The sequence below is a fragment of the Equus caballus genome, chromosome 20 (assembly GCF_041296265.1).
Source record: "Equus caballus isolate H_3958 breed thoroughbred chromosome 20, TB-T2T, whole genome shotgun sequence".
NCBI lineage: Eukaryota > Metazoa > Chordata > Mammalia > Perissodactyla > Equidae > Equus > Equus caballus.
The window spans coordinates 60,388,361-60,411,118 of record NC_091703.1 but is presented as its reverse complement, the minus strand read 5'-3'; the positions used below and the strand labels follow the sequence as shown (position 1 = coordinate 60,411,118).

General features: G+C 38.5%; 1 protein-coding gene across 1 annotated transcript in view; it reads left to right on the top strand.

Annotated features, from left to right (window-relative positions):
- LOC111769165 (protein eyes shut homolog) overlaps window positions 1-22,758 on the top strand; it is a 1,017,614-nt gene that overhangs the window by 811,188 nt on the left and 183,668 nt on the right. The window contains exons 23-24 of the mRNA XM_070244139.1: window positions 9,923-10,031; window positions 18,088-18,308. Of these exons, the coding sequence (XP_070100240.1) occupies window positions 9,923-10,031; window positions 18,088-18,308 (330 nt within the window). The remainder of the gene's footprint in view (window positions 1-9,922; window positions 10,032-18,087; window positions 18,309-22,758) is intronic.

Genomic DNA, 22,758 nt, shown 5'->3' with positions numbered 1-22,758 from the left:
AAGACAATGTTCTGCTCTGCATTTACTTATTGTAGCTGCTGTACCAAACTGTCATAGACTTGGTGGCTTATCATAACAGAACTTTATTCTCTCACAGTTCTGGAGGCCAGAAGCAGGAAACCAAGGTGTCGGTAGCCCCACCCTCTCCCCAGAGGCTTGAGGGAAAATCCGTTCCTGGCCTCTTCCAGCTTTGGGTCCCTGCCAGCATTCTGTGGTGTTTCTTGATTTCACTCCAATCTCTGTCTCCATCTTCATGTCAAAACCCAGCTCTGTCCCTTATAGACTGTGTGAGCTGCAATAAATTACTTAAGCCGTCGGTTCCTCAATTTCCTTGTCTTTAGATGGGAAAGAAGTTTCTCCATAACTCATGCTGTTTAATATTTTAAAGCACTTGGAATAATGCTTGGTCCACAGTGAATGCTAGATAAATGTTTTTTAAATAAAGTAATTCCGTTATACTCATTAGAAGACGTTATTGCTAATAATAACAACATATACCCTACGAAAGTCTATCACTTTGAAATGACGTATTCCAGTCTGTCCGGACTGGCTAAGTGTCACTTACAATAGACAGGAGGTAGGACAGATCAGCATGAAGTCACCAGATGCTGGACTGGGGGGACCGGGGCTGGCCAAGAAAGAGCAAAACACCCACAGATGGGAGAAAAGACATTTCTCTTGTTTGTCTGTCTGTTTCCTATAAGCAGTAAAGATGGGCACTCTTTGAATTCCCTACTTTCATTTTTGCCTCATGAGCCTGGCAGTCAAGTGGTCCCACTTTGCATTCTAAGAATAAAATCTTCCAGCTTTGTTTGCTCTACTCAGTTCAAATGAACCTTGAAGATGTGGCACAAATCTGTCAGCTCTCGTTAGCACCAACCTACACTGCCCGTGCTGGTGCCTCGGCCCTGATTCCTCTGGTTTCAGTGAAAATTGACCTCTTGGAGAGTGACGGCATTTTCCTCCTCCCCCTCTGTGACAACATTCAGAAGACAACCGCTTTATCCCCCTCCACCTGGCGCCACCTACCAGTTTCTTACATGACGGGCATTCATTTGACTGTTGAATGAACAGATCCATTTTAAGTTATATTTAAGATCACTTGGCTGAACACTAATTTCTTTTATGCTCTATTTTCCTGCAAAAATTTTCCTTTTTTCTTCCATTCTTCACTATTTTACCTCATATTAAAAGCCATCTTAAATCATTTTTGGATTAACTCAACATGAAAAAATTAACACAGATTATAGATTTTAGAGCTTATTGAATTTCTTTGTTGTCTTTGTGGGGCCTATGAGCCTTGAAATAATTTCATTTTTTATTTGTATCAAGTGATACAAAATTTTCAAACCATCTCTAACTAGCAGACTATCTAGATTTTTGGTTCCACTTAGAGTATTTCTCATATCATCTTCTGGAAAAATTCCAAAATGTTTAGTGTAATTGGTTTTCTTATCAGAAACAGCTCCAGAAATGTGTTGTCTCTATTGTAAGGGTGAAGACAAAGTAATTTTTTTGCTATCATGATCACTGTTTCAATTAAATTCCCCTCAGTCTTTAAATTGGAAGTGCTCTCCTGGAAGCTATTAATAAGAAGTAGACTCAAAATTAAGGAAGGGCTAGTAATTCTTTTTTCAACCATTAAGGCTAGAGTACAGATATTCATCAATTCCATCTATTTTTATACTGGTTGAATTTCTAAAATTTTACTTGTCTGGTTATCTCTAAATTGAAAGCTTGCTTGGGGTAAGAATTTGACTTTTCTTCTCTCCCGGTGAAAAACTTTAAAGATGGGGAAGCCATGTTTGACAAAGGTGTGTAAGAAGGACAATTAAAGGCGGGGTGGCATGCATAAAACCTCAGAAACCCTGTTAATGAATTAATTGGATTAAACATAATATGGCATAACTATTTTAACATTAAAAAATATTTTTTCATATAAATCTCAGTTAAAATGCACAGCCAGGAAAATCACATGCCACAAATAATACCAACTGTGTGGAAATTGTAGTCTTTAGAAGACAGGCAAACTAGACACATTGTTAAAGAAAGGGAATTTTTTAAAAAAAGAATCAGTCATCACTCACTGTAACACATCTAAAGCAATGACAGGGACACTCCTGGCCTTTTCCTGAGGAAACTCGTCTTGAGCTTCACTCATAATCTAATGGAAGTGAATCTCCACGTGCCCATATCATCAGAATTTTTTTTGTTCAAATTTGGTAAAATAATCTACCTCTTATCAAATTGAGTTTTTCCATATGCTATTTCAACTTGGGAAACTTTAGTCTCTCAAAATACGTGTGTAGGAGAGTTTAGGTGTTGGCAAGGAAAGGATCAGGGATCAATATTTTTAGCCCCTGAGTTTTGATTGATTACTCAGTGGATTGGATACAAATATACCCCAAAATTGTTAAAAACAAATAAACTGAACCAATAATAAGTATTCGAAATGAAGGATAAAATTAAATGTTATCTGGTGTTTGTAAACTGAATATGAGTAGATTTCAGAGATAATATTCTTGGAACCACATTCATCATCAGAGTAAATTGATCCAGTGTAGAGCTGTGAACTGATAGATTATGAATAAAGCAGATTTTCTACTGAAATTCCAAACAAAATGCCAACAGCAAAGCTGAGCTCTGCAACTTTCTTAATGCCCTTGTTCTAACTGAATGCTTAAACCCTACTAAGAAATATTCAAGAAACTCAGTGGTGCGATGGTGTTTAACAACCAGCTCACAGGGGAAAAAGTGTGGAAGAGGGAGCTGATTTGATTTGTAGCATTTGCCAATTTCCCAGCATAAATATTCCCACCATGGCCAATTTTAAGCGACCCATATGAATTCACTGATGTGGAGTTGCAAAGGGATGCACAAAATCAGCTTTGAGCCACTGCTCGCCTGCTCCCACATACCAGGTTAAAGCCAGATGTCAGGTCGAAAAGCAGCCACATTTCTGGATGCAAATTTCAATTTGCATAATTGTAATAGTCATTACGTGAAGATTTTTACTGGGAAAAGAAAACAAGGGAATTCTGGCTATCTGCACCTTTAGAGGAGCTACCAGAAGACCAGGAAATCTGTAGAATGTGCTGTCAGTCCCATTGCACACGAGTTGGATAGCGTAGTCAGAAATAAAATCACAGTTCGTGGAATATCTCTGATATCTCCTGACGGCTGGTTGGATATATGGCCGAGTGGCATGATGTATTCCCTTGACGACTACTCTGGTTAATCAAGGGTGTAAATGAAGCTCCTGCTTCAGCAATCCTCAGGCATCGTCGCAGGGTCTTTCACATCAATGCTTCACAGGATAATGGCTTGGTTTTCTCTGTAATTTATTATTAAGTATATTTGGCCCGTCAGTCGGAGGAAAAGCTAAATTAAATCATCTAAAACCAATGACCATCTCGTGACAGTCGTCCAGAAACAAGAAATCCTCGTGACAATCACCTATTAAAGGTCATGCAGAGTTACTTGCACAAGCTGTTTTGTCTAGCCAGCCTGGCCAGCTCCTCAACGCCCTGAACAAGAAGGGATGTTTCAGGATGCTTTCTGTGTGCTTACATTGTTTGGCAAAGGGCCTAACACTCTGACTTTTGTGCCTCATCTTTTTTTACACTGTTTTAACATATAGATTGTGCTGAGTCACACTGACAACTTCAAGAAATATGGCTGTGTTGATAGGGCTGTATGAAACCGTCAGACTTTTAAACAGCGTCGTCTTAAGTTTGCTCACAAGCCATGACAACCACATCGGATATATGCCCTGGTGAGAAAAGCTGTATGCCTGGACAGTTTCATCCATATTGCCTGATGTATAATCTTTTAAATATATTTTCCCATGTTTTCCTGTTGCAAACAGGGAGCTAAAACAATCACACTATCAATTAGATCCTATCTTTGTGGGGACCAGATGCCTTTCAGGGCCTTGGTGTCTGCCGTGGACCGTTACTGCCATCTGCTGCATGACTCTCCCACCTCAGCTACTTTGTGCAGGCCTAACTCAGCTCAGCCACGACTTTGGGCTGAACGTGGAGGTCACAGCTGCTAGCAATGGAAGTTAACCTCTCGGTCCTAAGTCTAGCCTGAGAAGATGGAGCCTAATCTGCATACTATCCATTCACTTCAGAGCAATACTGTTTGGTAAACACTAAGGCTGCTTATTATTGGGCAGGACAGTTATTAATTTGGAGACTCATTTAACTGCTATCTATATTGCAAGTTATCCATATAGAGAACTTATTTTTGCGTTCATTTTTAAAGTCTAATTCAGGTAAATAAAGGAAGAAACTTACTAGAAAAGTTAACTCATGTTAGAAATTTAAAACAAACAAGCTAGCATTATTGCTGGGTAACAGCCAAACCTAGCAACAAGAGAAAAGAGCATTTATATTTCGCACCTGTGGAAGCATTCCCTGTCGTCATCACTTTTGCAGTTTCCCCAGAAGCAGTTGGTACTGTTCAGTTCTGCTGCTGTGAGGATATGGCTTTGAAATCCTGTAGCTACTGCAGTTATGCATGAGCTCTGCCGTGTGGGCCTTCAGCACAGCACTGCAATAGTCCTGTAAAGCTCTTAATTTCATTGTGGTTTAATGGCAGTGCCTCAAACAACTCCCAGATTTGACAAATCCAGCACAAGTACCTTAGAAAAGAAAAAATCCATACTTCCTATTTCTCTCTGGAGGGAAAACAAACCACTTTACTTATGTGCTTTTGAAATACGCCACTGAAAAAAATCGTGAGACAGATGCATTGAAATGCCTTTAGCGCAAAACAAACCTGAGATGGAAAAAGCCAAAGAAATTAGTTCTTCCAAATTTAAAGCCGGCAAAATCATAAAGGCACTGCCAAATGGCTTGCTTAATTTTTCTTCATTCTGCCTCTCACAAATTAAAGATAACTTACTATTTCCATGGCCCTTCAAAGGCAAGGACTTAGTTTGATCTTTATTGTTGTCTTTTCTTATTATAAAAAACAACCGGAACTTCTAGTCAAGATGACTCTGTCAATTCACACTTTGACACTCCTCCTTAGTGTCAACGCATAGCAACTGAAAAGAAAATAAAAAATAGACAACTGAAAATATAAAGGCGAATTCCAAAAGAGAGTAAACATCTCCACAGACAGAAACAGACAAAAATGGAAAGCACCAAAAGAACTAAAATGACAGGCCTGCTGAGATCGAAGTCAAGAAACAGGGAAGCTCGGCTCCTACAGGCAAAGGAGACTGAAAGTACTCACTCCAAGACACACATGAGAGGCCGACCCGTGGCAGAGTGATTAAGTTCATGCGCTCCGTTTCAGCGGCCCAGAGTTTCACCAGTTCGAATCCTGGGCGCAGACGTGGCACTGCTCGTCCGCCCATGCTGAGGCAATGTCCCACATAGCACAATCAGAAGGACCTACAACTAGAATATACAACTGTGTACATGGGGGCTTTGGGGAGAAGAAGGAAAAAAACAAAAACAAAGATTAGCAACAGATGTTAGCTCAGGTGCCAGTCTTTAAAAAGAAAAAAGATACACATGAAAGATGCATGTACACAGAGGGAGGGAGACTGTCGTCAGGGATTCTGATCTGTGGCAAACTCTCAGCCCAGGAAGAAAACAGAATGACGCCAAAGCATCGTGAGCAGAACTGCATCAGGCATCTTTTCAGCTCTGTGAAGGGACCGGTGGAGCTGAAACACAAAAAAAATTCAAAAGCTTGAGAACAGCAGATTATATTCATTGAAATTTAAAACTCAATAGACAGGATAAACAGTCCTAGAGACACTTGAAGAAAAAATTGGTGCCTAGGAAGGATACAGAACAGAGAATTAAGAGAGTATTTTAAAAAGTGAAAGCAAGATTAAGAAATTTAGAGAACAGCTTAACAGGCTTCCAAAAACTGTCTAATATAAGTTGTAGGAAAACTCTAGAAAAAGAGATTTCAGAGAATGTCAAAAACCAATATTAGATGATTCAGGTGAGAATTTTCCAAAATTGAAGGAATACATAATTCTCAAGATCAAAAGTGCGCTAGGATTATTAGGAAGAGTAAATAATGATTAATCCACATCTAGACTCACTTTGCAGTTAAAGAGAAGATCTTCAAGTTGCCAGAAAGAAAAACTAAAGTGGCAAAAGAACAGCCTTTAAATGGAACCAACGATTTCACATCAACAATAGAATGCAGAAAATAGTCAGGTAGTATGTTTAAAGTTCTAAAAGAAAAAATTTTAAATTTTATACATGGCTAAACTGTTGTTCAAGGGTGGTAGGAAGTGTGACCTGTCTCTGAGTTTAGTAGCCACAAACTGTCATTACAAGAATTACTTAAGCTGTACTTAGCAAGAAGGTAGATAGACAGGTGTACCCAGAAGGAAGGCACAGAATCCAGGAAAACAGAGAATGTTGGCAAATTATTTCATCCTTGATTGTTTTTTAACACCTGGGTTTTCCTGGGGCAGGCCCAATGGCATGGTGGTTGAGTTTGGTGCCCTCCACTTCAGTGGCCCAGGTTCCTGGATTTGGATCCCGGGCTCAGACATACACCACTCATCAGCCATGCTGAGAAGATGATCCACGTACAAAATAGAGGAAGATCAGCACAGATGTTAGCTCAGGGCAAATCTTCCTCACCAAAAATAAAAAGGGAACTTTTCTTTTAAGAAGTGAAATTGAAAACTATTATAAGTTCATTGTCCAAAATTTAAACAATACAAATAAGAAAAAGAGATAAATGAAAAATCATCTTCATTCCCAGCAAGTAGACATAGCCACTGTTAATATTAGTGAAAGTAGTTCTGATGTTATCTCTATGCATATTGTTATTAAAATGATACATCATCCAAATTGTCTTTATCTCTTTTTCCATTTTATACAAATATCTTTCCATGCCATTAATTATTATTCTACTTCGTGGCTTAAGAGCTGAAGAGTATTCAATTAGATAAGCATACTTGATTTAATTGACTGATCCACTGTCCACTGTGTACAGTTTTATAGCCCTTCCCTTGTTATGGATAGCCTGAACTTCCAGTTTGAACAGGATCTTCTAAAATTTTAAAAATAAATTGTCCTTTCCAAATCATAATGTTTCAGCCAATTTGCTTAGCATACCTAAAGACCATAAATCCAAAGAACAAGAAAAAGGACACTAAAAAAAAGGTGTCTCATCAAATTTTAATTTTTAAAATAATACAATCTGAGTATTTGATTTTGAATTCCATTGCAAGCAATATTATTAGAAGTAGATGAACACTTCAACTTGACTGTATAATTTATTTTCACAAAAATCTCTGTAGAGATCCCTGTCTAGTCAGCAAATAATTGCTTTAACTTTGGATTTTAATATTAGCACTGAATGATTTATGTACATTAAGTAATGTGATTCTCACTAGCCATTTATGAGCTAAGAATGATTGTCTGCCTTCTGTGGATAATCAGACTTCAGGGAAGAAAGGTGAAGTGGTTTGCCCAAGATCACTCAGCCAGTCAATGGATTATCTCAAAATGTGATCCTTGAGTCTTTAAATCATTAGACTGGGCTGGCCTCAGCAGTACTTGAGAGGCACAGGGCTATGCTCTTAGATTTTTTTCTCAAATGGCTTATGTGGCATAATGTCTAATTTGTTTATAGAGCTTTTTTTTTGTTTCTTATGACACAATTTGGTCTGGAAGCAAATATGAGACATTATAAAAATGAACGTGATAAGAATCTACATGTGGAGAAGTCTCTGGTGGAATTAAAGTGTCAGTTTCCAAAAACATACATAGACCTAGACGACAGTGGAGTCGCCCATTTGGTAGTGTAGGGGAGGAAGACATTTCCTTCACCCGCTGTGGGTTCTTCTGGCCAGAGAACAAATTAAATTCACATGAGACAGAATAACAGGAGAAAATTAAACAAAGCTTTATAACATATATACAGGGAAGAGGCTCAGGCAAACTGAGCAACTCACCAAAATGGCTGAAGCCACCACCTTAAATATCCTCCTCAGTTAAAGACAAAGGAGGATGTTGGCGGTGGGGGGGAGTCAGTTACAGGAGGTTACCAGACAAGTACAGTAAAAAAGTTGCAGATTTAAGTCCTTGCCTTTGGCATTAATAAGAGTTTCTAGAGATAAGATCATGCCCCCTTCTTCCTGGTACAGAGAGGAAGACACCTTTACAGATGGAGATTTCCTTTACAATGTAAATGTTTCTTAACAAAGAGTAAGTAAACTTTGCTTTTCAGAGTTGCTTTCTTGTCTGCAGTTTATTAAAAGTAACCAGCCCCAAATAATCCTCATGCCAAAGAGACATATCTTGGGGTGGCCAATTCCAGTCCCCCACAGTAGAAAGGTCAGGGGAAGAAAAGCTGGAGGTGACAGTGGCTTCCTTTTGTAGATCTGCAGTTCAGGGTTAGATTTCAAAAAGCCCTGAGTGAAACAAATGAAAAGAGGTATTGTTGTTTCTTAATAAGGACATGTGCGTTACCTGAGAGTTGTTCCTTCCATCTCCAGTAAAAGCGTCATGCAGGTCTACCTGCCACTATCAACTACATGGCATGTGCTTCAAATATGCCTACAGTATCCGTTTCACACGATGGGAGACTCTAGACGTTATTCCTAGAATTTTAGAATTTTCAACAATGGTCTGATCAGAATTAGAAGTGACGTTTGTGAACCAGAGCAAAAGCCAAGCAGTGGGATAATGTCATGGAAGGACCTTATCAGATTTGCATTTCTAGTTAAGAGGGAAGAGGGAACCAGGGAGACAGTAGTCCCTTTTGGGAGGTGGGGGGAAGAGGGCATTCTGGTTTGTTTTTTCCATTCAATTTAGTTTCCAAAGTTAATTTTAAGAAAAAACATTGGTAAATGATTTAATCAATGATTTTTTAATAAAACTGACTTTTTATTTTAAAAGCAGAATTACCAACTGATCCCGTTTGCCAGGATCTTCCCTGGTTTTAGCACAGAAAGTCTCAGGAAAACTTAGTGCTGGGCAAACTGGGGTGGTTGGTCAAAATTAAAAATAAAGATTAGGTGTCTCCCTCGTCCAAAATTTAGAAAATACAAATGAGCAAAAATTAGCATTGAAATCATTTACATTTTCAATATGCAGAGATAGCTACGTTAAGACTAGTAAATGTATTTCTAATATCTCTGTGGAATAGACTTTATAACAATGCAAATTACTATTGTTATGCATAGCAAGTAACAGGGTAATGTCATTTGAATTGTCTTTTAAAATTCTATTTAAAAAGTATGCCAAGTACTTTTGTATATGGGCCTTTTCATCTGATTGCATCACTCTATAAACTCTGATAAATTTTCAATTGTGTGTTGACCATTTCTGCTATTCATTCTACAAATTGCCTGAACCTCATACTCCTCTTTATCTGTGAGACGCAGTACCAGCCGATACATTAGCAGCATGCTCGCTGAGTTCTGATAACTGTATCACAGTGTAATCTCGCTGCTCCAGGGTATTCGGCCTTTCATTTCTTATTCCATTTCTATTTCCCCTGTAGGCCAAGGAGGGGAAATTTCTACCTAGGGCGCTTAGCATCATTTAACATTGATGTTACTTCTCCAACAATCTCCTACTTAGGTGAGACCATATGTCAACCACAGCTAGCACTTAGGATTTATCAATACCTACTTACACACATAAAGCTCTTTTTGTTTTGTGGGGGTTTAACTTTCTGAAAGCGTTTCAAGTCCTGATTTAAAGACAAGAGGTGAAAAGGAAATAAAATACAGTGTTAGAAAAAAAATATATCTTTTATCTCTCCTAAAATGTTCACACTTGGTTGAGACCATATTTCAGGATTATTGTGATCCACAAAGTAACTCTCTCGTGGAAGAAGTGTTTACCATCCATGTATGAAGTTACCTTGTTCTTGCCAATAACACGTACGATAATGGCCTCTTCTGGTTTCTTTCTAGCTACACAATTCCTGTTGGCAGCCCTGGGGTTGCTTGTATGATTGAAATGACTGCAGATGGAAAACCTCCAATTCAGAAGAAAGACACAGAGACCCCTCATGCCTCTCAGGTAGGCATGCAAATACCCAGTTCCAAGCATTACTAAGTCTGCCCTCAATATTTCAAATAAGTATTTGTTTTTAAGTTACTAAGCACAAATCATATTTCTTTATTGAATAGATTCCTGTAAAAACTCTCAACAAAACACCAGAATATTCATTGCTAATACTTTAGATATAATTAAACATATTTAATATTGCCTGTCACTATAAAAGTTTTACTAAATTTAACAAGAAACTGATTTTCCTTTCACACTTTGCATATAATATATTATGGTTGATTAAAAAAAAAAACACAGCTCAGGAACAGGGAAAGATCAGCAAGATACAAAACAATGCTTAAAAATGTACATTTTTTTTTCCTGAACAAGTTTCACCCTGAGCTAACATCCACTGCTGATCTTCCTCTTTTTGTATCTGAGCCGCCACCACAGCATGGCCACTGACAGATGAGCAGTGTAGGGTCCACACCTGGAAACTGAAACTGGGCCACACTGAACTTAACCACTAGGCCACCAGGGCTGGCCCTAAAAACTTACATTTTTGTAGGATATGGTAGTGTTTCTATTGTGCTGTTAAAAAGTCCCTTCTCAGTTTCCCAGATTTACATTGGCCAGAAAATTTTTCTTAGAAACATTGAAGGAAGCTAATTTGAAAGAAGAGAGGATGTTTGTCCCTCCAGAGACCAGGCAATTTGCTGAATTCTTTTAATTTTAATGATGTGGTTGGTTACATGCTTCTTAGTATGACTTTATAGCAATACATTTAAGATAAAGAATTCCTGGTTCGTTTGATCACCATGGAGAGTTAATCTGTATAATTAGAGCTCCAAAGTGCTAATTTTGGTACACATTAAAGCTGGCAGTGTGTAGTGCCCTCATGAATTGGAAATTTCATTTTATTCCCCTTTTTTGCTATGTAGTCTCTTGTTGAGAGTGTACAGAACATCTAGCATTTGCATAAACTCATTACATTTTCCCAATTATGGTCATAGATATTCTCTCATCTGATCCTCACTGGAACCCTCCAAAGTCAGAATGATTGTCCCTTTATAAGCCTGAGGAAGCTAAGCGTCAGATGCCCAAAGTTCTGTAGGAATAAGGAAGGAGACTTGATCTATGGTCTCTGATCCCAACCCTTCTTTGTCCCATTACAATACAGTCCACTGCTCTTCATTTGCTGCTGTGGCCAACTCAACCCTGTTCAAGTGGATCATTAGAGTAGAAATAAAATGGGTTTTCCTGTTTTAAAAAGTCATACTAGAGCCCCAGATGGCCAAATATTTAGATTCAAGACATGAAATATTCAAATGGCGGAAATAATATGGAACAATCATAGTTTTGTGAAAAGTTTTAGGTAAAGTATTCAATATGATTTTATCTTTATTAACTCCTTATAGTCATCCATTTTTTCATAGTGAAAGCTCCGTATTTTCTTATGAATAACGTACAACGTGCTGCTAACAGACATTAATGACTCACATCTTTAATGAATAGAATTCAACAAGTGCTCAGTAAAAGTCTTTCTGTTATTGAAACTGATAAATATATCTTGTATTTATAGCCTTTGTGATAAATCAGTCTCCTCGCCCTTTGAGTTGACCAAGTGAAATACTGATCAGAGTGCCCCAGGTAACACACATGCACACACAGAGACCGACAGGTGGGGATGGAATTTATTAATTAAATTGAAAAGAATTTGGATAGTTTCAGGGTGATAAAGAAAGAATGCACTCAGGCTCTCTCAATCTTTTTTACAATTCTCTGCCTCCTTGTGTTCATCCCAGCTCAAGTGTTCCGAAGTCTGAGGGACTCATCGCTGCCTTCCCAAGTGGGTTAAACCCAAAGCTCGGTCCAGTCCCCCTTGTGGAGGCTGTCTGTGGTGAGCTTCTCACAGACTAGGACCCCAGCCCCCTATTTTTGAAAGTGGGGTATTAAAATCTCATACTATTATTGTACTACTCTCTATTTCTCTCTTTAGTTCTGTCAGTGTTTGCTTCATATATTTGGGTGTTCGGATGTTGGGTGCATATATATATATATATATGTATATATATAACAGTTACATTGTCAGGGTCAGTTGACCCTATTATCATTATATGATGTCATTCTTTGTCTCTTGTGATAGTAGTTGACTTAAGTTTATTTTGTCTGATATAAGTGTAGCCACTCCTGCTCTCTTTTGGTTACCATTTGCATGGGATATCTTTTTCCATCTTTTTACTTTCAGCTTACATGTGTCCTTAAATCAAAAGTGAGTCTCTTATAGACAGAATATAGTTGGATCTTGTTTTTTCGGTTTTTTTAATCTTTTTTTAATCCATTCAGTCACTTTATAGTCTTTTGATTGGGGAATTTACATTAAAGTGATTACTGGTAGATAAGGACTTGCTATTTCCTTTTCATTATTTATTTTCTGTCTTGTAACTTTTTTGTCCCTCTTTTTCTCTCTTGCTCTCTTCCTATGTTTCATTGATTTTTACTTTTACTTCTCTCCTCCACACTTTATATAACTGATATCACATATGACTTCCTTTTATATTGTGTATACATTAATACATTTTTATAGTTATTGTGTTTTCTATACTTTTGTCTTTTAACTTCTATACCAGAATTACAAGTGATTTATGCACCACCATGACAGTATTACAGAATTCTGTATTTGTCTATATATTTACCTTTACCAGTGAGCTTTATTTATTCATATGCTTTCATCTTGTTGTATAGTGTGTGCTTTCATTTCAACAGGAAGGACTCCCTGTAGCATTTCTGGTAAGGTAGGTCTGGTAGTGATGGGCTTCCTCAGCTTTTGTATATTTGGGAAAATTTTTATCTCTCCTTCATTTTTGAAGAACAGGTTTGCCATATACAGTACTCTTGTTTGGCAGTTTTTTATTTTCAACACTTTGAATATATCAAACCTGCAAAGCTTCTGGTAAGAAATCCACTGATAGCCTTATGGGGGTGCCCTTGTATACGAGAAGCCACTTTTTTCTTGCTGCTTTCAAAATTCTCTGTTAAATTTTTAACAATTTGATTGTAATGTGTCTTAGTGTAGACTTCTTTGAGTTCATTCTTATTGTAGTTTTTTTGGGCTTCTTAAATCTGGATGTTCATTTTCTACCTCATATTTGGGAAGTTTGGGGCCATTAAATTATCGAATAAGCATTCTGCCCGTGTCTCTCTCTATTCTCCTTCTGGAACTCCTATAATGCATGTATTGGTCCATTTGATGGTTTCTCATTAATCCCTTAGGCTGTCTTTACTCTTTCAATCTTTTCTCTTTTTGTTCCTCTAACTGGATAATTTCAAATGACCTATCATTGAGTTCACTGATTTTTTCTTCTACTTGATCAAGTCTTCTGTTGAGCCCCTCTAGTGATTTTTTTCAAATCAGTTTTGTATCATCAGCTCCAAAATTTCAGCTTGATTCTTTATTATGTTTTCTCTCTTTTATTAATATTCTCATTTTCTTCATGCTTCATTTTCCTGAGCTCATTAAGCAGCTTTATGACAGTTATTTTGAGTTCTAAGTCAGGTAATTCATATTTCTCCATTTCTTTAGGATTGGTTTCCAGAGATTTATTTTGTTCCTTTGATTGGGCTATGTTTTTCTTTTTCTTCCTAATGCCTTGTAACTTTGTGACAGGATTCGTACGTTTGAAAAACCCTGTCATCTCTTCCAGTCTTTGTGGACTGGCTTTGTAAAGGAAAGGACCTACACCAATCAACCCATCTACAGAGTCTGGGAGCCTCTCAAACCTTTTCTATGGCTGTGTTTCCTCTGGACTTGTGGCTATAAATTCCCTATTATAGGAACTTGCCAGTCTCCTTTTTCAGGTGCTTGTAATCCTTTGCTTCCTCTGGTATCTGTCTCCAGTATTAAAGGTTCTCTGGAGCTGCCACAAGATGCCCAATTCTCTTGTCCTTAGCAGCCCCCAAGATTCTAGGCTATGCCAGGTCACATCAGAGCTCCAAGTCAGGCAAAATAGAAGCAAGTCACACAGAAAGCCCCCTGAAAAGCCCGAATGTTGGAAGCATGCTCAATTTTTCTCTACCCCCCTCTGCACCCCGGCCCCAAGAAGAGGCCACCAAGCTGTATAAACCTCTGTCTGCTGCATCATGGGTCCTCTGGAGCAGCAGGATGCCACAAAGTTTTCTTTTGTTCTCGGTGACACTCAGGCATCTAGAATATGCCATGTCCCACCAGTGTTTAAAGATGGGGAGACAGAAATCCATTCTTCAGGCCACCCCCTGAAAAGTCATAATTTTGGATGCACACCCAACTCTTTCCATCCTCAGGGAGAAGTCAGGAGTTGGGAGTTTTTGCTGCTCTTTCCCACTGAACTGCAGGGAGGGACTATGGCGAGTGATGGTGTGCTAGTCCAAACCTTCACCTTTGTTCTCAGTGGCACCTTTTCCTGGCAGCTTTCTCCCAGTTGTGCCTCACTGAGCCTGGGGCAGGGCTGTGGTGCCTGACTGCCACAAATTCTCCTACTGGCCCCAATACAGCTGGTTTCACACTCACCGGAGGTGCAATGGCCTCTGAACTGAATCTGTGCATTTCTCACAAAAGGGACATGGTCTGTATATTCTTGTTCAATCACACTCCTCCATGAGGGAAGAAGGATCTGGAGCTTTCTATTCCACCATCTTGCTGACCTATATACTGTTATTTTCTAGCTATTTCATTTCTTTATAATTTGTTTCTCCAGATTACATTTAATTACATTACATTAATTAATTAATTACATTTAATTTTGTTATAGTCAAGAATAACCCCACATCCTTCTTTTATATTTCCACTTCTCTATATCCATATGCTCGCAGGGTAGCAACTCAATTTATTGATTGCTTCACTAAAGTTCAGCTCTTCCTTTGACAAGGTGAAAAGATATTGTTTTGAGAACATTCCCTGGCCTAGAAAGCCCTAAGAATCAAAGATTTAACTGTGAAGTATGGAATGAATGAGGATATTTATCAAATTTTAAAAAAAACTTTTTTGTGTAAGCTACTTGATATTAATCTCATAAGTAACTCAAGAACTTCCATATAAGCACTGCCCTGTACTTTATGCTATATACATAGATATAAAAATATATATGTAAAACAGAGATTAGAATTAAAGCCATATTAATGTTCCTTCTTGGATGGGATCCAGGGATGACCTACCATATGCTTAATCTGGCAAAAAAACAAGGTTCTAAGGCAGCACAAAGTAGGAGAAAAGGCCTAAAAGACAGGTAAGAGACTAAGAAAAGCAGGATTGAGTTTCATGAATCAGGTCACGTGTAACAAACTTGTATTAAACCTCTTGTTTGCAAGATGCTGCTATACACTCTGAGAGAATCCCATGATGACCAGGGGTGGAGGCTCTGCCCTGAAAAGGGATATAAATTGACACAGCAGAGACTGCATGCTGAGATTATCATCTTATATGGCAGAGAGAGAGAGAAAGAGAGATCTACTAACTGCAAAGGGAGCGAGGGTTTAAATAAATATGCTTCTGCCTTTTGATTCCACTTAATTTAATACCTCTAACCAGTTTTAAGGAATTTAACACATAAATCACACATGGAAAGTTATTTAAATAAATCCTTCTTCCCAAACACCTTACTCAGCATCTCTTATCTATCTTTATTACAAGACTCAATGTCTCCCGTTTTGAATTTTTCTACATACAATTCAAATAATATTAAAAACAAAAGTTTGGCACCAATACTTAAATAAAATCCAGTTCATTTCAATTACATGTCACTGTATTCTTGGATAAAGAAAAGTACCCTCTGGTGGTTAGTCTTAACCAAAGAGTACATCTGCAGTTACCTTCCTATATTTCATTAACACAAAAGTTATTTAACTTCAGACAGACTTGATGATGTAAAACAAAACTAAACATTGAATCAAGATATATTTACAGAAATGTATGTAGTACTCCACTAAATAAACTTAAATTAAAACAGAACAAAGGAGATAAAGCCACTTCTTATCTACCCCTCCCCCTGTTTTCAGAAGTTTGTTCCCTTTTGCCTGTCTTCTTATTTTATTCCCACATATGATAAAAAGCACTATCAGAGAAACTCTGAGAGGCGAAAGAATGTTCATTTCGCTCCTGTCAGATGTGGAGTCCTTTTCTCTCAGTCATCATTCATATTTTTCATTATGTTGATGATTCCTCCTTGATTGTCCATGTCTGTTCTCTGTGGTTTTATCTTGTAAGATCATATCTTGATGTCAGACTCTATTCTCCATAGTCTGATTCACAAGAAGTTATTAGAAAAGACTTATTTTAAAGACCTGTCTCCTTGGGAATGATTATACACACAAAAGGCAGCTCTTGGATAATTGAGAATCCGGGGAGAGAGGAAGTCAACCATTTTAATGGTTATCTATGTGCAGTCAATGGCAGCCACTTTTTTTAGGCATTTCAGGGCTCCAACTAAGCATGGGCTGCAGACCAGAAGAAATACAAGAGCCATCTACTTCCATTGTTTGGGTGTTTTTTAATTGTCTAATAAATCATAGAAAGCTCTCTAGATTTCTCCTCAGATCTGCCCACTGCTGACAGAAGAGGAGGATATTCCTGCATCCTCTATCAGTTTGGTGCTAAAACAGCTCACTTGTCAAAGCAGTGAGAGGTTTGCTGTGCCAGGTGTGTGATCAATACCCAAGATGTCAGAGATCCTCAGCAAGAAGAAGGTCATCACCTTGGATTCGCAGAGTCTGCAGGTTCACAATAGATCCCAGATTGCATTAGCAGGGAGTCACTAATCTTAGGTGAGAAAAGAGCTCTGCCAATAGCTTGTTAGAGTAATTAATATGAATGGACTTAGCATAGGAGAAAGGATGTGAAAGCAGACAGACTCCTATGCGGCATGAGGGCTCTAGCAACACACCCTGAAGCTTCCACCCCACTATACCCAAAGATAGTCCTCCTCTGGTGACGCTATATCTGAGTCCTATATGAAGTACTCAGAATAAAAAGGAAAAAAAGGAATGCCCTTAGCAGCAGAGCCTGAGTCGCTAAAAAGAGCAAGAGTTCAAATAATAGCATTAGTTTGATCTATTATGGGTCATGGAGATGCTTTGATGTTCCCAGAATTGCACAGGCTTCTCTTCTCTAAGAGCACATTTGCATTAAACCAGAACATATTAGTACAAATATCAATAAATAAGTGATATTACTGGCCATCTCCCATCCTCTCCTCCCTGCAGAGTCCTAACTTAATTATTTGGCTCTAGTTTTTGAATTCTTACAATGATGGTTTTCCATTTTAATGTATCGGTAATACCAATTTAAACACTTTTCGATATCAGCTTGGACTGTGTGAGTGCGTTTTGGGGATAAGGACATCAGAGAGGTAAACTGCACAAAAGCTACTCCATCCACCTGTCATATGCCCACCAGCCCTGAAGATCAGGCTCATTACCAGTTCATCCAGACTCCAATTATAGCTCAGAAATTCCTCTCGAGGGCAGCTGCATTGTATGTACATCTAAATGATGAAGATTCAGTGCATATATGTTGCTGAGGGCGGGAAAGGAAAGATCAAGCAGGAGTTTCTATCATGCAAGTGATTCTATCATGCTCTGATCAGTGGTATAAGCTCTCTTTCCAAATAAGATCACATTCTGAAGTGCCGGGAGTTAGAACTTCAACATATGCACTGTGGGAGGCACGATTCAATCTCCAGCAATAATTAATTAACAAGGTTTCATTTTCTTCATCAGTTATTATTTGGTAATGTTCACATTAAATGCCAAACACTTGAGTTCCAAAGTACATTTTAAAGTAATCAATCAGTAAATGTTATTGAATGCCCATTTTTTCTACTAAATTTTATTAGATATTGTGAGAGATAAAAAAAGAAATGTAAAATATGGGCCCTTTTCTAAAGTAACTTATCTTACAGCTTAGTAGAGATGACCAAACTAGCCAATAATTGCAAACAGTTTTACACAGAAGAACACATTAAAACTTGCAATTCCAGAACAAAACATCCTAGGTCTTTCTCCTATAATCTGACAATACTTTATAAGAAGATTTTTGTTGTTATTTTTCCTACAGGCATATTTCGAATCAATGTTTCTTGGCCACGTCCCTACAAATGTTAAGATACATAAGAAGGCAGGCCCCATCTATGGGTTCAGGGGCTGCATTCGAGAGCTTCAAGTGAACGACAAAGAATTCTTCATCATTGATGAAGCACTACGTGGAAGGAACATTGAGAACTGCCATGTCCCTTGGTGTGCTCATCATCTATGTCACAACAACGGCACCTGCATCAGGTCAGTACTAGCTTCCTGATCTCCAACCTATATTGCATGACTCCAGATTCTAAAAGCAACCAAGCCAGCAGTGTTGTTATCTGGGTGATGGAAAGAAAGGTCTGGAACTTCTCAGTTTTTGTATGCACCACTTAGGTGATGCACACATGTGGTGGGTGCTTGTTTGCTCAAAGAAATTTATATATTGTGCCTCCAGTGCCAAGAGATTCTTGACCTCTGAAAATAACTAGATAACTGGACCTGATTGGGGCAATTTCAAATGGATCCAAGTGTAGTTTCATCAAGGTGTTCTGCTTTTTGTAAATATGAATGAGAGATTATTATTTGTTGATAATGGTTTTGATGTATTAATTTTTATTGTGTTTGTTCTCATCTTCAAAAAAAAAATATCTGCTTTGATTTCTAAGATTAGCGATGGAGGAAAAAATGCCTGTATCTATTTCTTCTTTTTATTTGCAGTCCTATATAGGTTTTTCCTCCTTGGAGTAAAGATTCATCATGCTTATAAGCTTAAGAAGATCTTAATTAAAATTACTTTCTGCTCCACTAAAATGTTTTAAGCGAATCGACCCTGAGGGAGTCTCATTTGGACAGTGTAGAACATATTCCCAAATTTCTTCAGTCCTCTGAGAAATCTTTATTTCAGGGCTACAAATAATGACAGAGTGGAGGCTGAAACATGCACAGATTATAATAATTCAAGTCAAGGAAAAATTGACCAAATCTCACAGGAAATGTCTTAATTAATTCACCTCAGTGTCTCTAAGGGGCAAGCTATCAAGTAGTTAATGATTCCATAAAAGTAAACACTGCCATGCACAGTGTGGGGAAGAGAAAAATTCTATCAAAACAGTGGAATAAGAAATGGTGAGCAGAGATGGGCTCTGACAGTAGTCACTGGGGTAGGAAATGAAAAAAAAGAGAGAGACTCAAACGGCAAAGATAGGGAACAGAGGAATGGACAGGTAGGAAAAAGTCAAGGTAATATATGTACTAGACAAACACAGACTGACTGTAATAAATTTGAAGAAAACTACGGATTAGTAGAAAAGGAAGAGATCGGCTCTTAGGGTGTCTAAAACTTTTGCTTCTGATTAACTATGTCTGAGTCTGATTTAAGCATTCGTGAAATAACAGCAACAATATAGACGTCTTTCATACAGGGAAAGCACAACAGGTAAAGTTGTAAGGGACTTGGAAAGACAGTGCATTTTGAGGCTAAGAGTGAGGACAGCTTCCTCGGCCATGGTCACTTTTCTGAAGGAAACAAAGGCTTTACTTAAGAAGTATTCTGTTTTATACTGAACTCATGAATAGCAATTATTCTTGAAACATAATAATGGAAAAATTATCCAGCAAGACAACCTTCAGAACCCTGCAGGAAAACTTGCATTTTTGCCTAATTAAGTGAAATAGAAATAGAAAAAAAGTCTTCTCCTACTGACTTTCTAATGTCTGAAATATTTGGTCATTTAACCTAAACAAATATTGTCAATGAAGCTTTGCCACTGATGGAATTATAGCAGCGACGAGAATTGCTTTCCCCCTTCCTCTATGTGGTGACCAGACTCTATCACAGTCCCCTCCATCCCCTGTCCTGCTGTTCAAGCCTTTGCATGACCTCCTCTCCTTCAGTGTAGGGGCGACTTGTGACTTTCTTTTAGTCAACGAGTAACCCATAGAATATGGTGATGGGGTTTCATTTCCATGATTAGATTACACAGGACCGTGAGCTGCATCTTGGAAAGAGACTCTCTCGCTGGCTTTGATAAAGCATGTAACAATTTGGGGAAGGTCCATCTGACAAGGCACTGAGTGGCCTCCAGCTGACAACCAGCCAGGAGCTGAGGGGGGTCTGGCTCACAGCAAATATTGAGGCCCTCAGTTCTATGACAGCAAGAAACTGGATTTTCCCAACAACCACATGAGCTTAGGAGCAGGTCCCTCCCCAGCGGAACCTTGAGATGAGACCCCCACCTGATCAACACCTTGACTGAAACTTGTGAGAGTCTTCTGCAGAGGACCAGGTAAGCCGCGCCCGGACTCTTGACTCCCGGAAATGATACTATGTCACAAGATAATAATGTGAGACAATAAATGTGTGCCGTTTTAAACTGCTAATTTTGTTATGCATCTACAGAAAACAAACACACTCTAATTTTCTGCAAAAGCGTCTAACATTGTCAACTTGAAGAAGCAGTGAGAGTTAGTTCTAATTTAGAACATTGATTATCTGAGATGTTATATGCCAAGTACATGTTAAATAAGATAACCTCCTGTTTGCATAAATTAAAGAACCTCACGCTATTTCCAATCTTAGTTATTTAATATGTGTTTGAAAATAAAAGTAAAGATAGTCATCCTAGTAGGATAGACGTAAGCAGTCCTAGGTTGATTTATACTTTGTATGTTCATTCTCTTAGATTTATTTCAACAAAGATTACCTGGGGCCAACTAAGAACCAAGGCGTATGTGAAACAAAGATGTATATTCAAGACCCCAGCCTGCACACGGGGAGGCTGCTCTCTAGTGTGGAAGCTTTATCAGCTCATCTGGCCTTAGGGTGAATTTTCCCACAAAAACATATCTGTCTTCTATCATGTACATTATTCTGACCTTCCATGTCCATTTCTCAATCTTTCAGCTTCTCAACCTCTACCCTAGAGAAATCCACTCAAAATTCAACTGATTTTGGCATGCACTGGCTAAGGTCTTCCAGATCTGTATGTGCCTTTTTATTGCTATCCAAATGGAGACTTGCCAGCTGTGTACCCAACAGATGAAACACTTCCTCACATCCTATGAACGATATGATTTCTATCTTTATCTCCAATGCTTAACTCCCATAAACTACCCCTTGCATTGTACCCAGGACATGCTGGTCCATGTCAACTATGACTTCCATTCCAGCATCTCCCTGTGCACGCTAAAACCATAATACGTTGCAGTTGGTCAGTGTTGGTACAACAACAACAACAATAGGTGTCTCAGAAGAATCATAGTAGAGCTCCCAGGAGGTCAAAAGTTTAATACAAGAACACAGAGGGCTATAGAGCCACAGGGAAGATCGTCAGAATAAGAATGCTGTCTGTCACTCTTCCCTGTTTTGTGTACAAGACCAATACCCAACCATACATAGAGCACTCCAGCAGTCTATGGAGAAACCCAAAAGGAGAACCAGATATGTACTGAAGGAGGACTCCCGAGGGGGCCATGAGCAGCTTCAGTCCATCAGGAACAACACAGATCAATGAAGTAGGTCAGAAAGCACCGCCACCGTGACCAATACCCAGCCTCCAGCAGACACATACTCACACTGGACTACACCAAGTGGTCTAAAGTTTCCCAGCCAAGGAACTTAGAGAAACTGTGCTACTGAGCCCCATCCTAACTTTAACAATTGGATTTGAACTGGCTTAATGCCTTTGGCAACTCACTTCCCTTCTATGTTGTTGACCAAAGTCAAAGGTTCCTTTCATCTCTATGCTGCCACATCATAAAATGGATCTCTCCAAGATCTTCCAAAGTCTCTTCCAACCCTTCTCATTCTTTGGGTCTGTTCATGCCATCTGACTTGATCTCAATCCTGAGCCGAGCCAGACATACTTCTAAACTCCCCTTCTCTTTTCTCCAATTTTCCCCAAAGGGGAGATTGGATTCAAGATAACTTTCAAAATAGGTGAGCAATTTAAATAAGATACATTAATATTCAGCCTTTCTGGATCCAAAAGGAATGGACAAAGTGACCTGATGGATTTCTTTTTAGGTATACAAGTTTCATTATTTTATTTTCAAAATAATAGACCATCTGTGTTCAGAATAAAAGAGCCATTATTAGAAAGACAAAAAGAAAGCTCTTTTACCTTTCTGCTTTTCTGTCTCAAGATATAAAGACACTAATGTTTTAATACTACAGGATGTGTGCATTGTATTTTTACTTGAAAATGCAAATAGTAATTTCTTGTCAGAGTTTAATTGTTCTAGTCCAGAGACTCTCATCTGAAGGTTGGGGAATGCCTCCTAATGAGGTGTATAAGAACCTTAAGAAAGGAGAAATTTTTCAGTCTGCACACACACACGTATGCACACACACTTGAGCATTATAATCCTTGTCTCCTGGGAATGCATGCCCACTTTCCCCAACATGCGAAGACTAGTAGTGGTCTAAGAGATAACCCTTAAAGAAGTGTGCTCTAAACAAGACGAGGATGGTGAGTGAACAGAGGTTCAGCACCAGAGAGCTAGACTTTAGGGTTCACAAAATAAGGTACAGTTACATAGCTATGTATGAACAAAATCATCACTAATTGTAGTAGCCTGGTTGATATTATTCCCTGTTATGAAGTGCTTTCCCTATGTCGCCTGTGAAGGTAATCTGCTTACAGGAAGACAGTTTTCCTGCTGAAAAGTATTAAGGGGAGTAACACTTCAGCAGCTTTGCTGAGCAAAT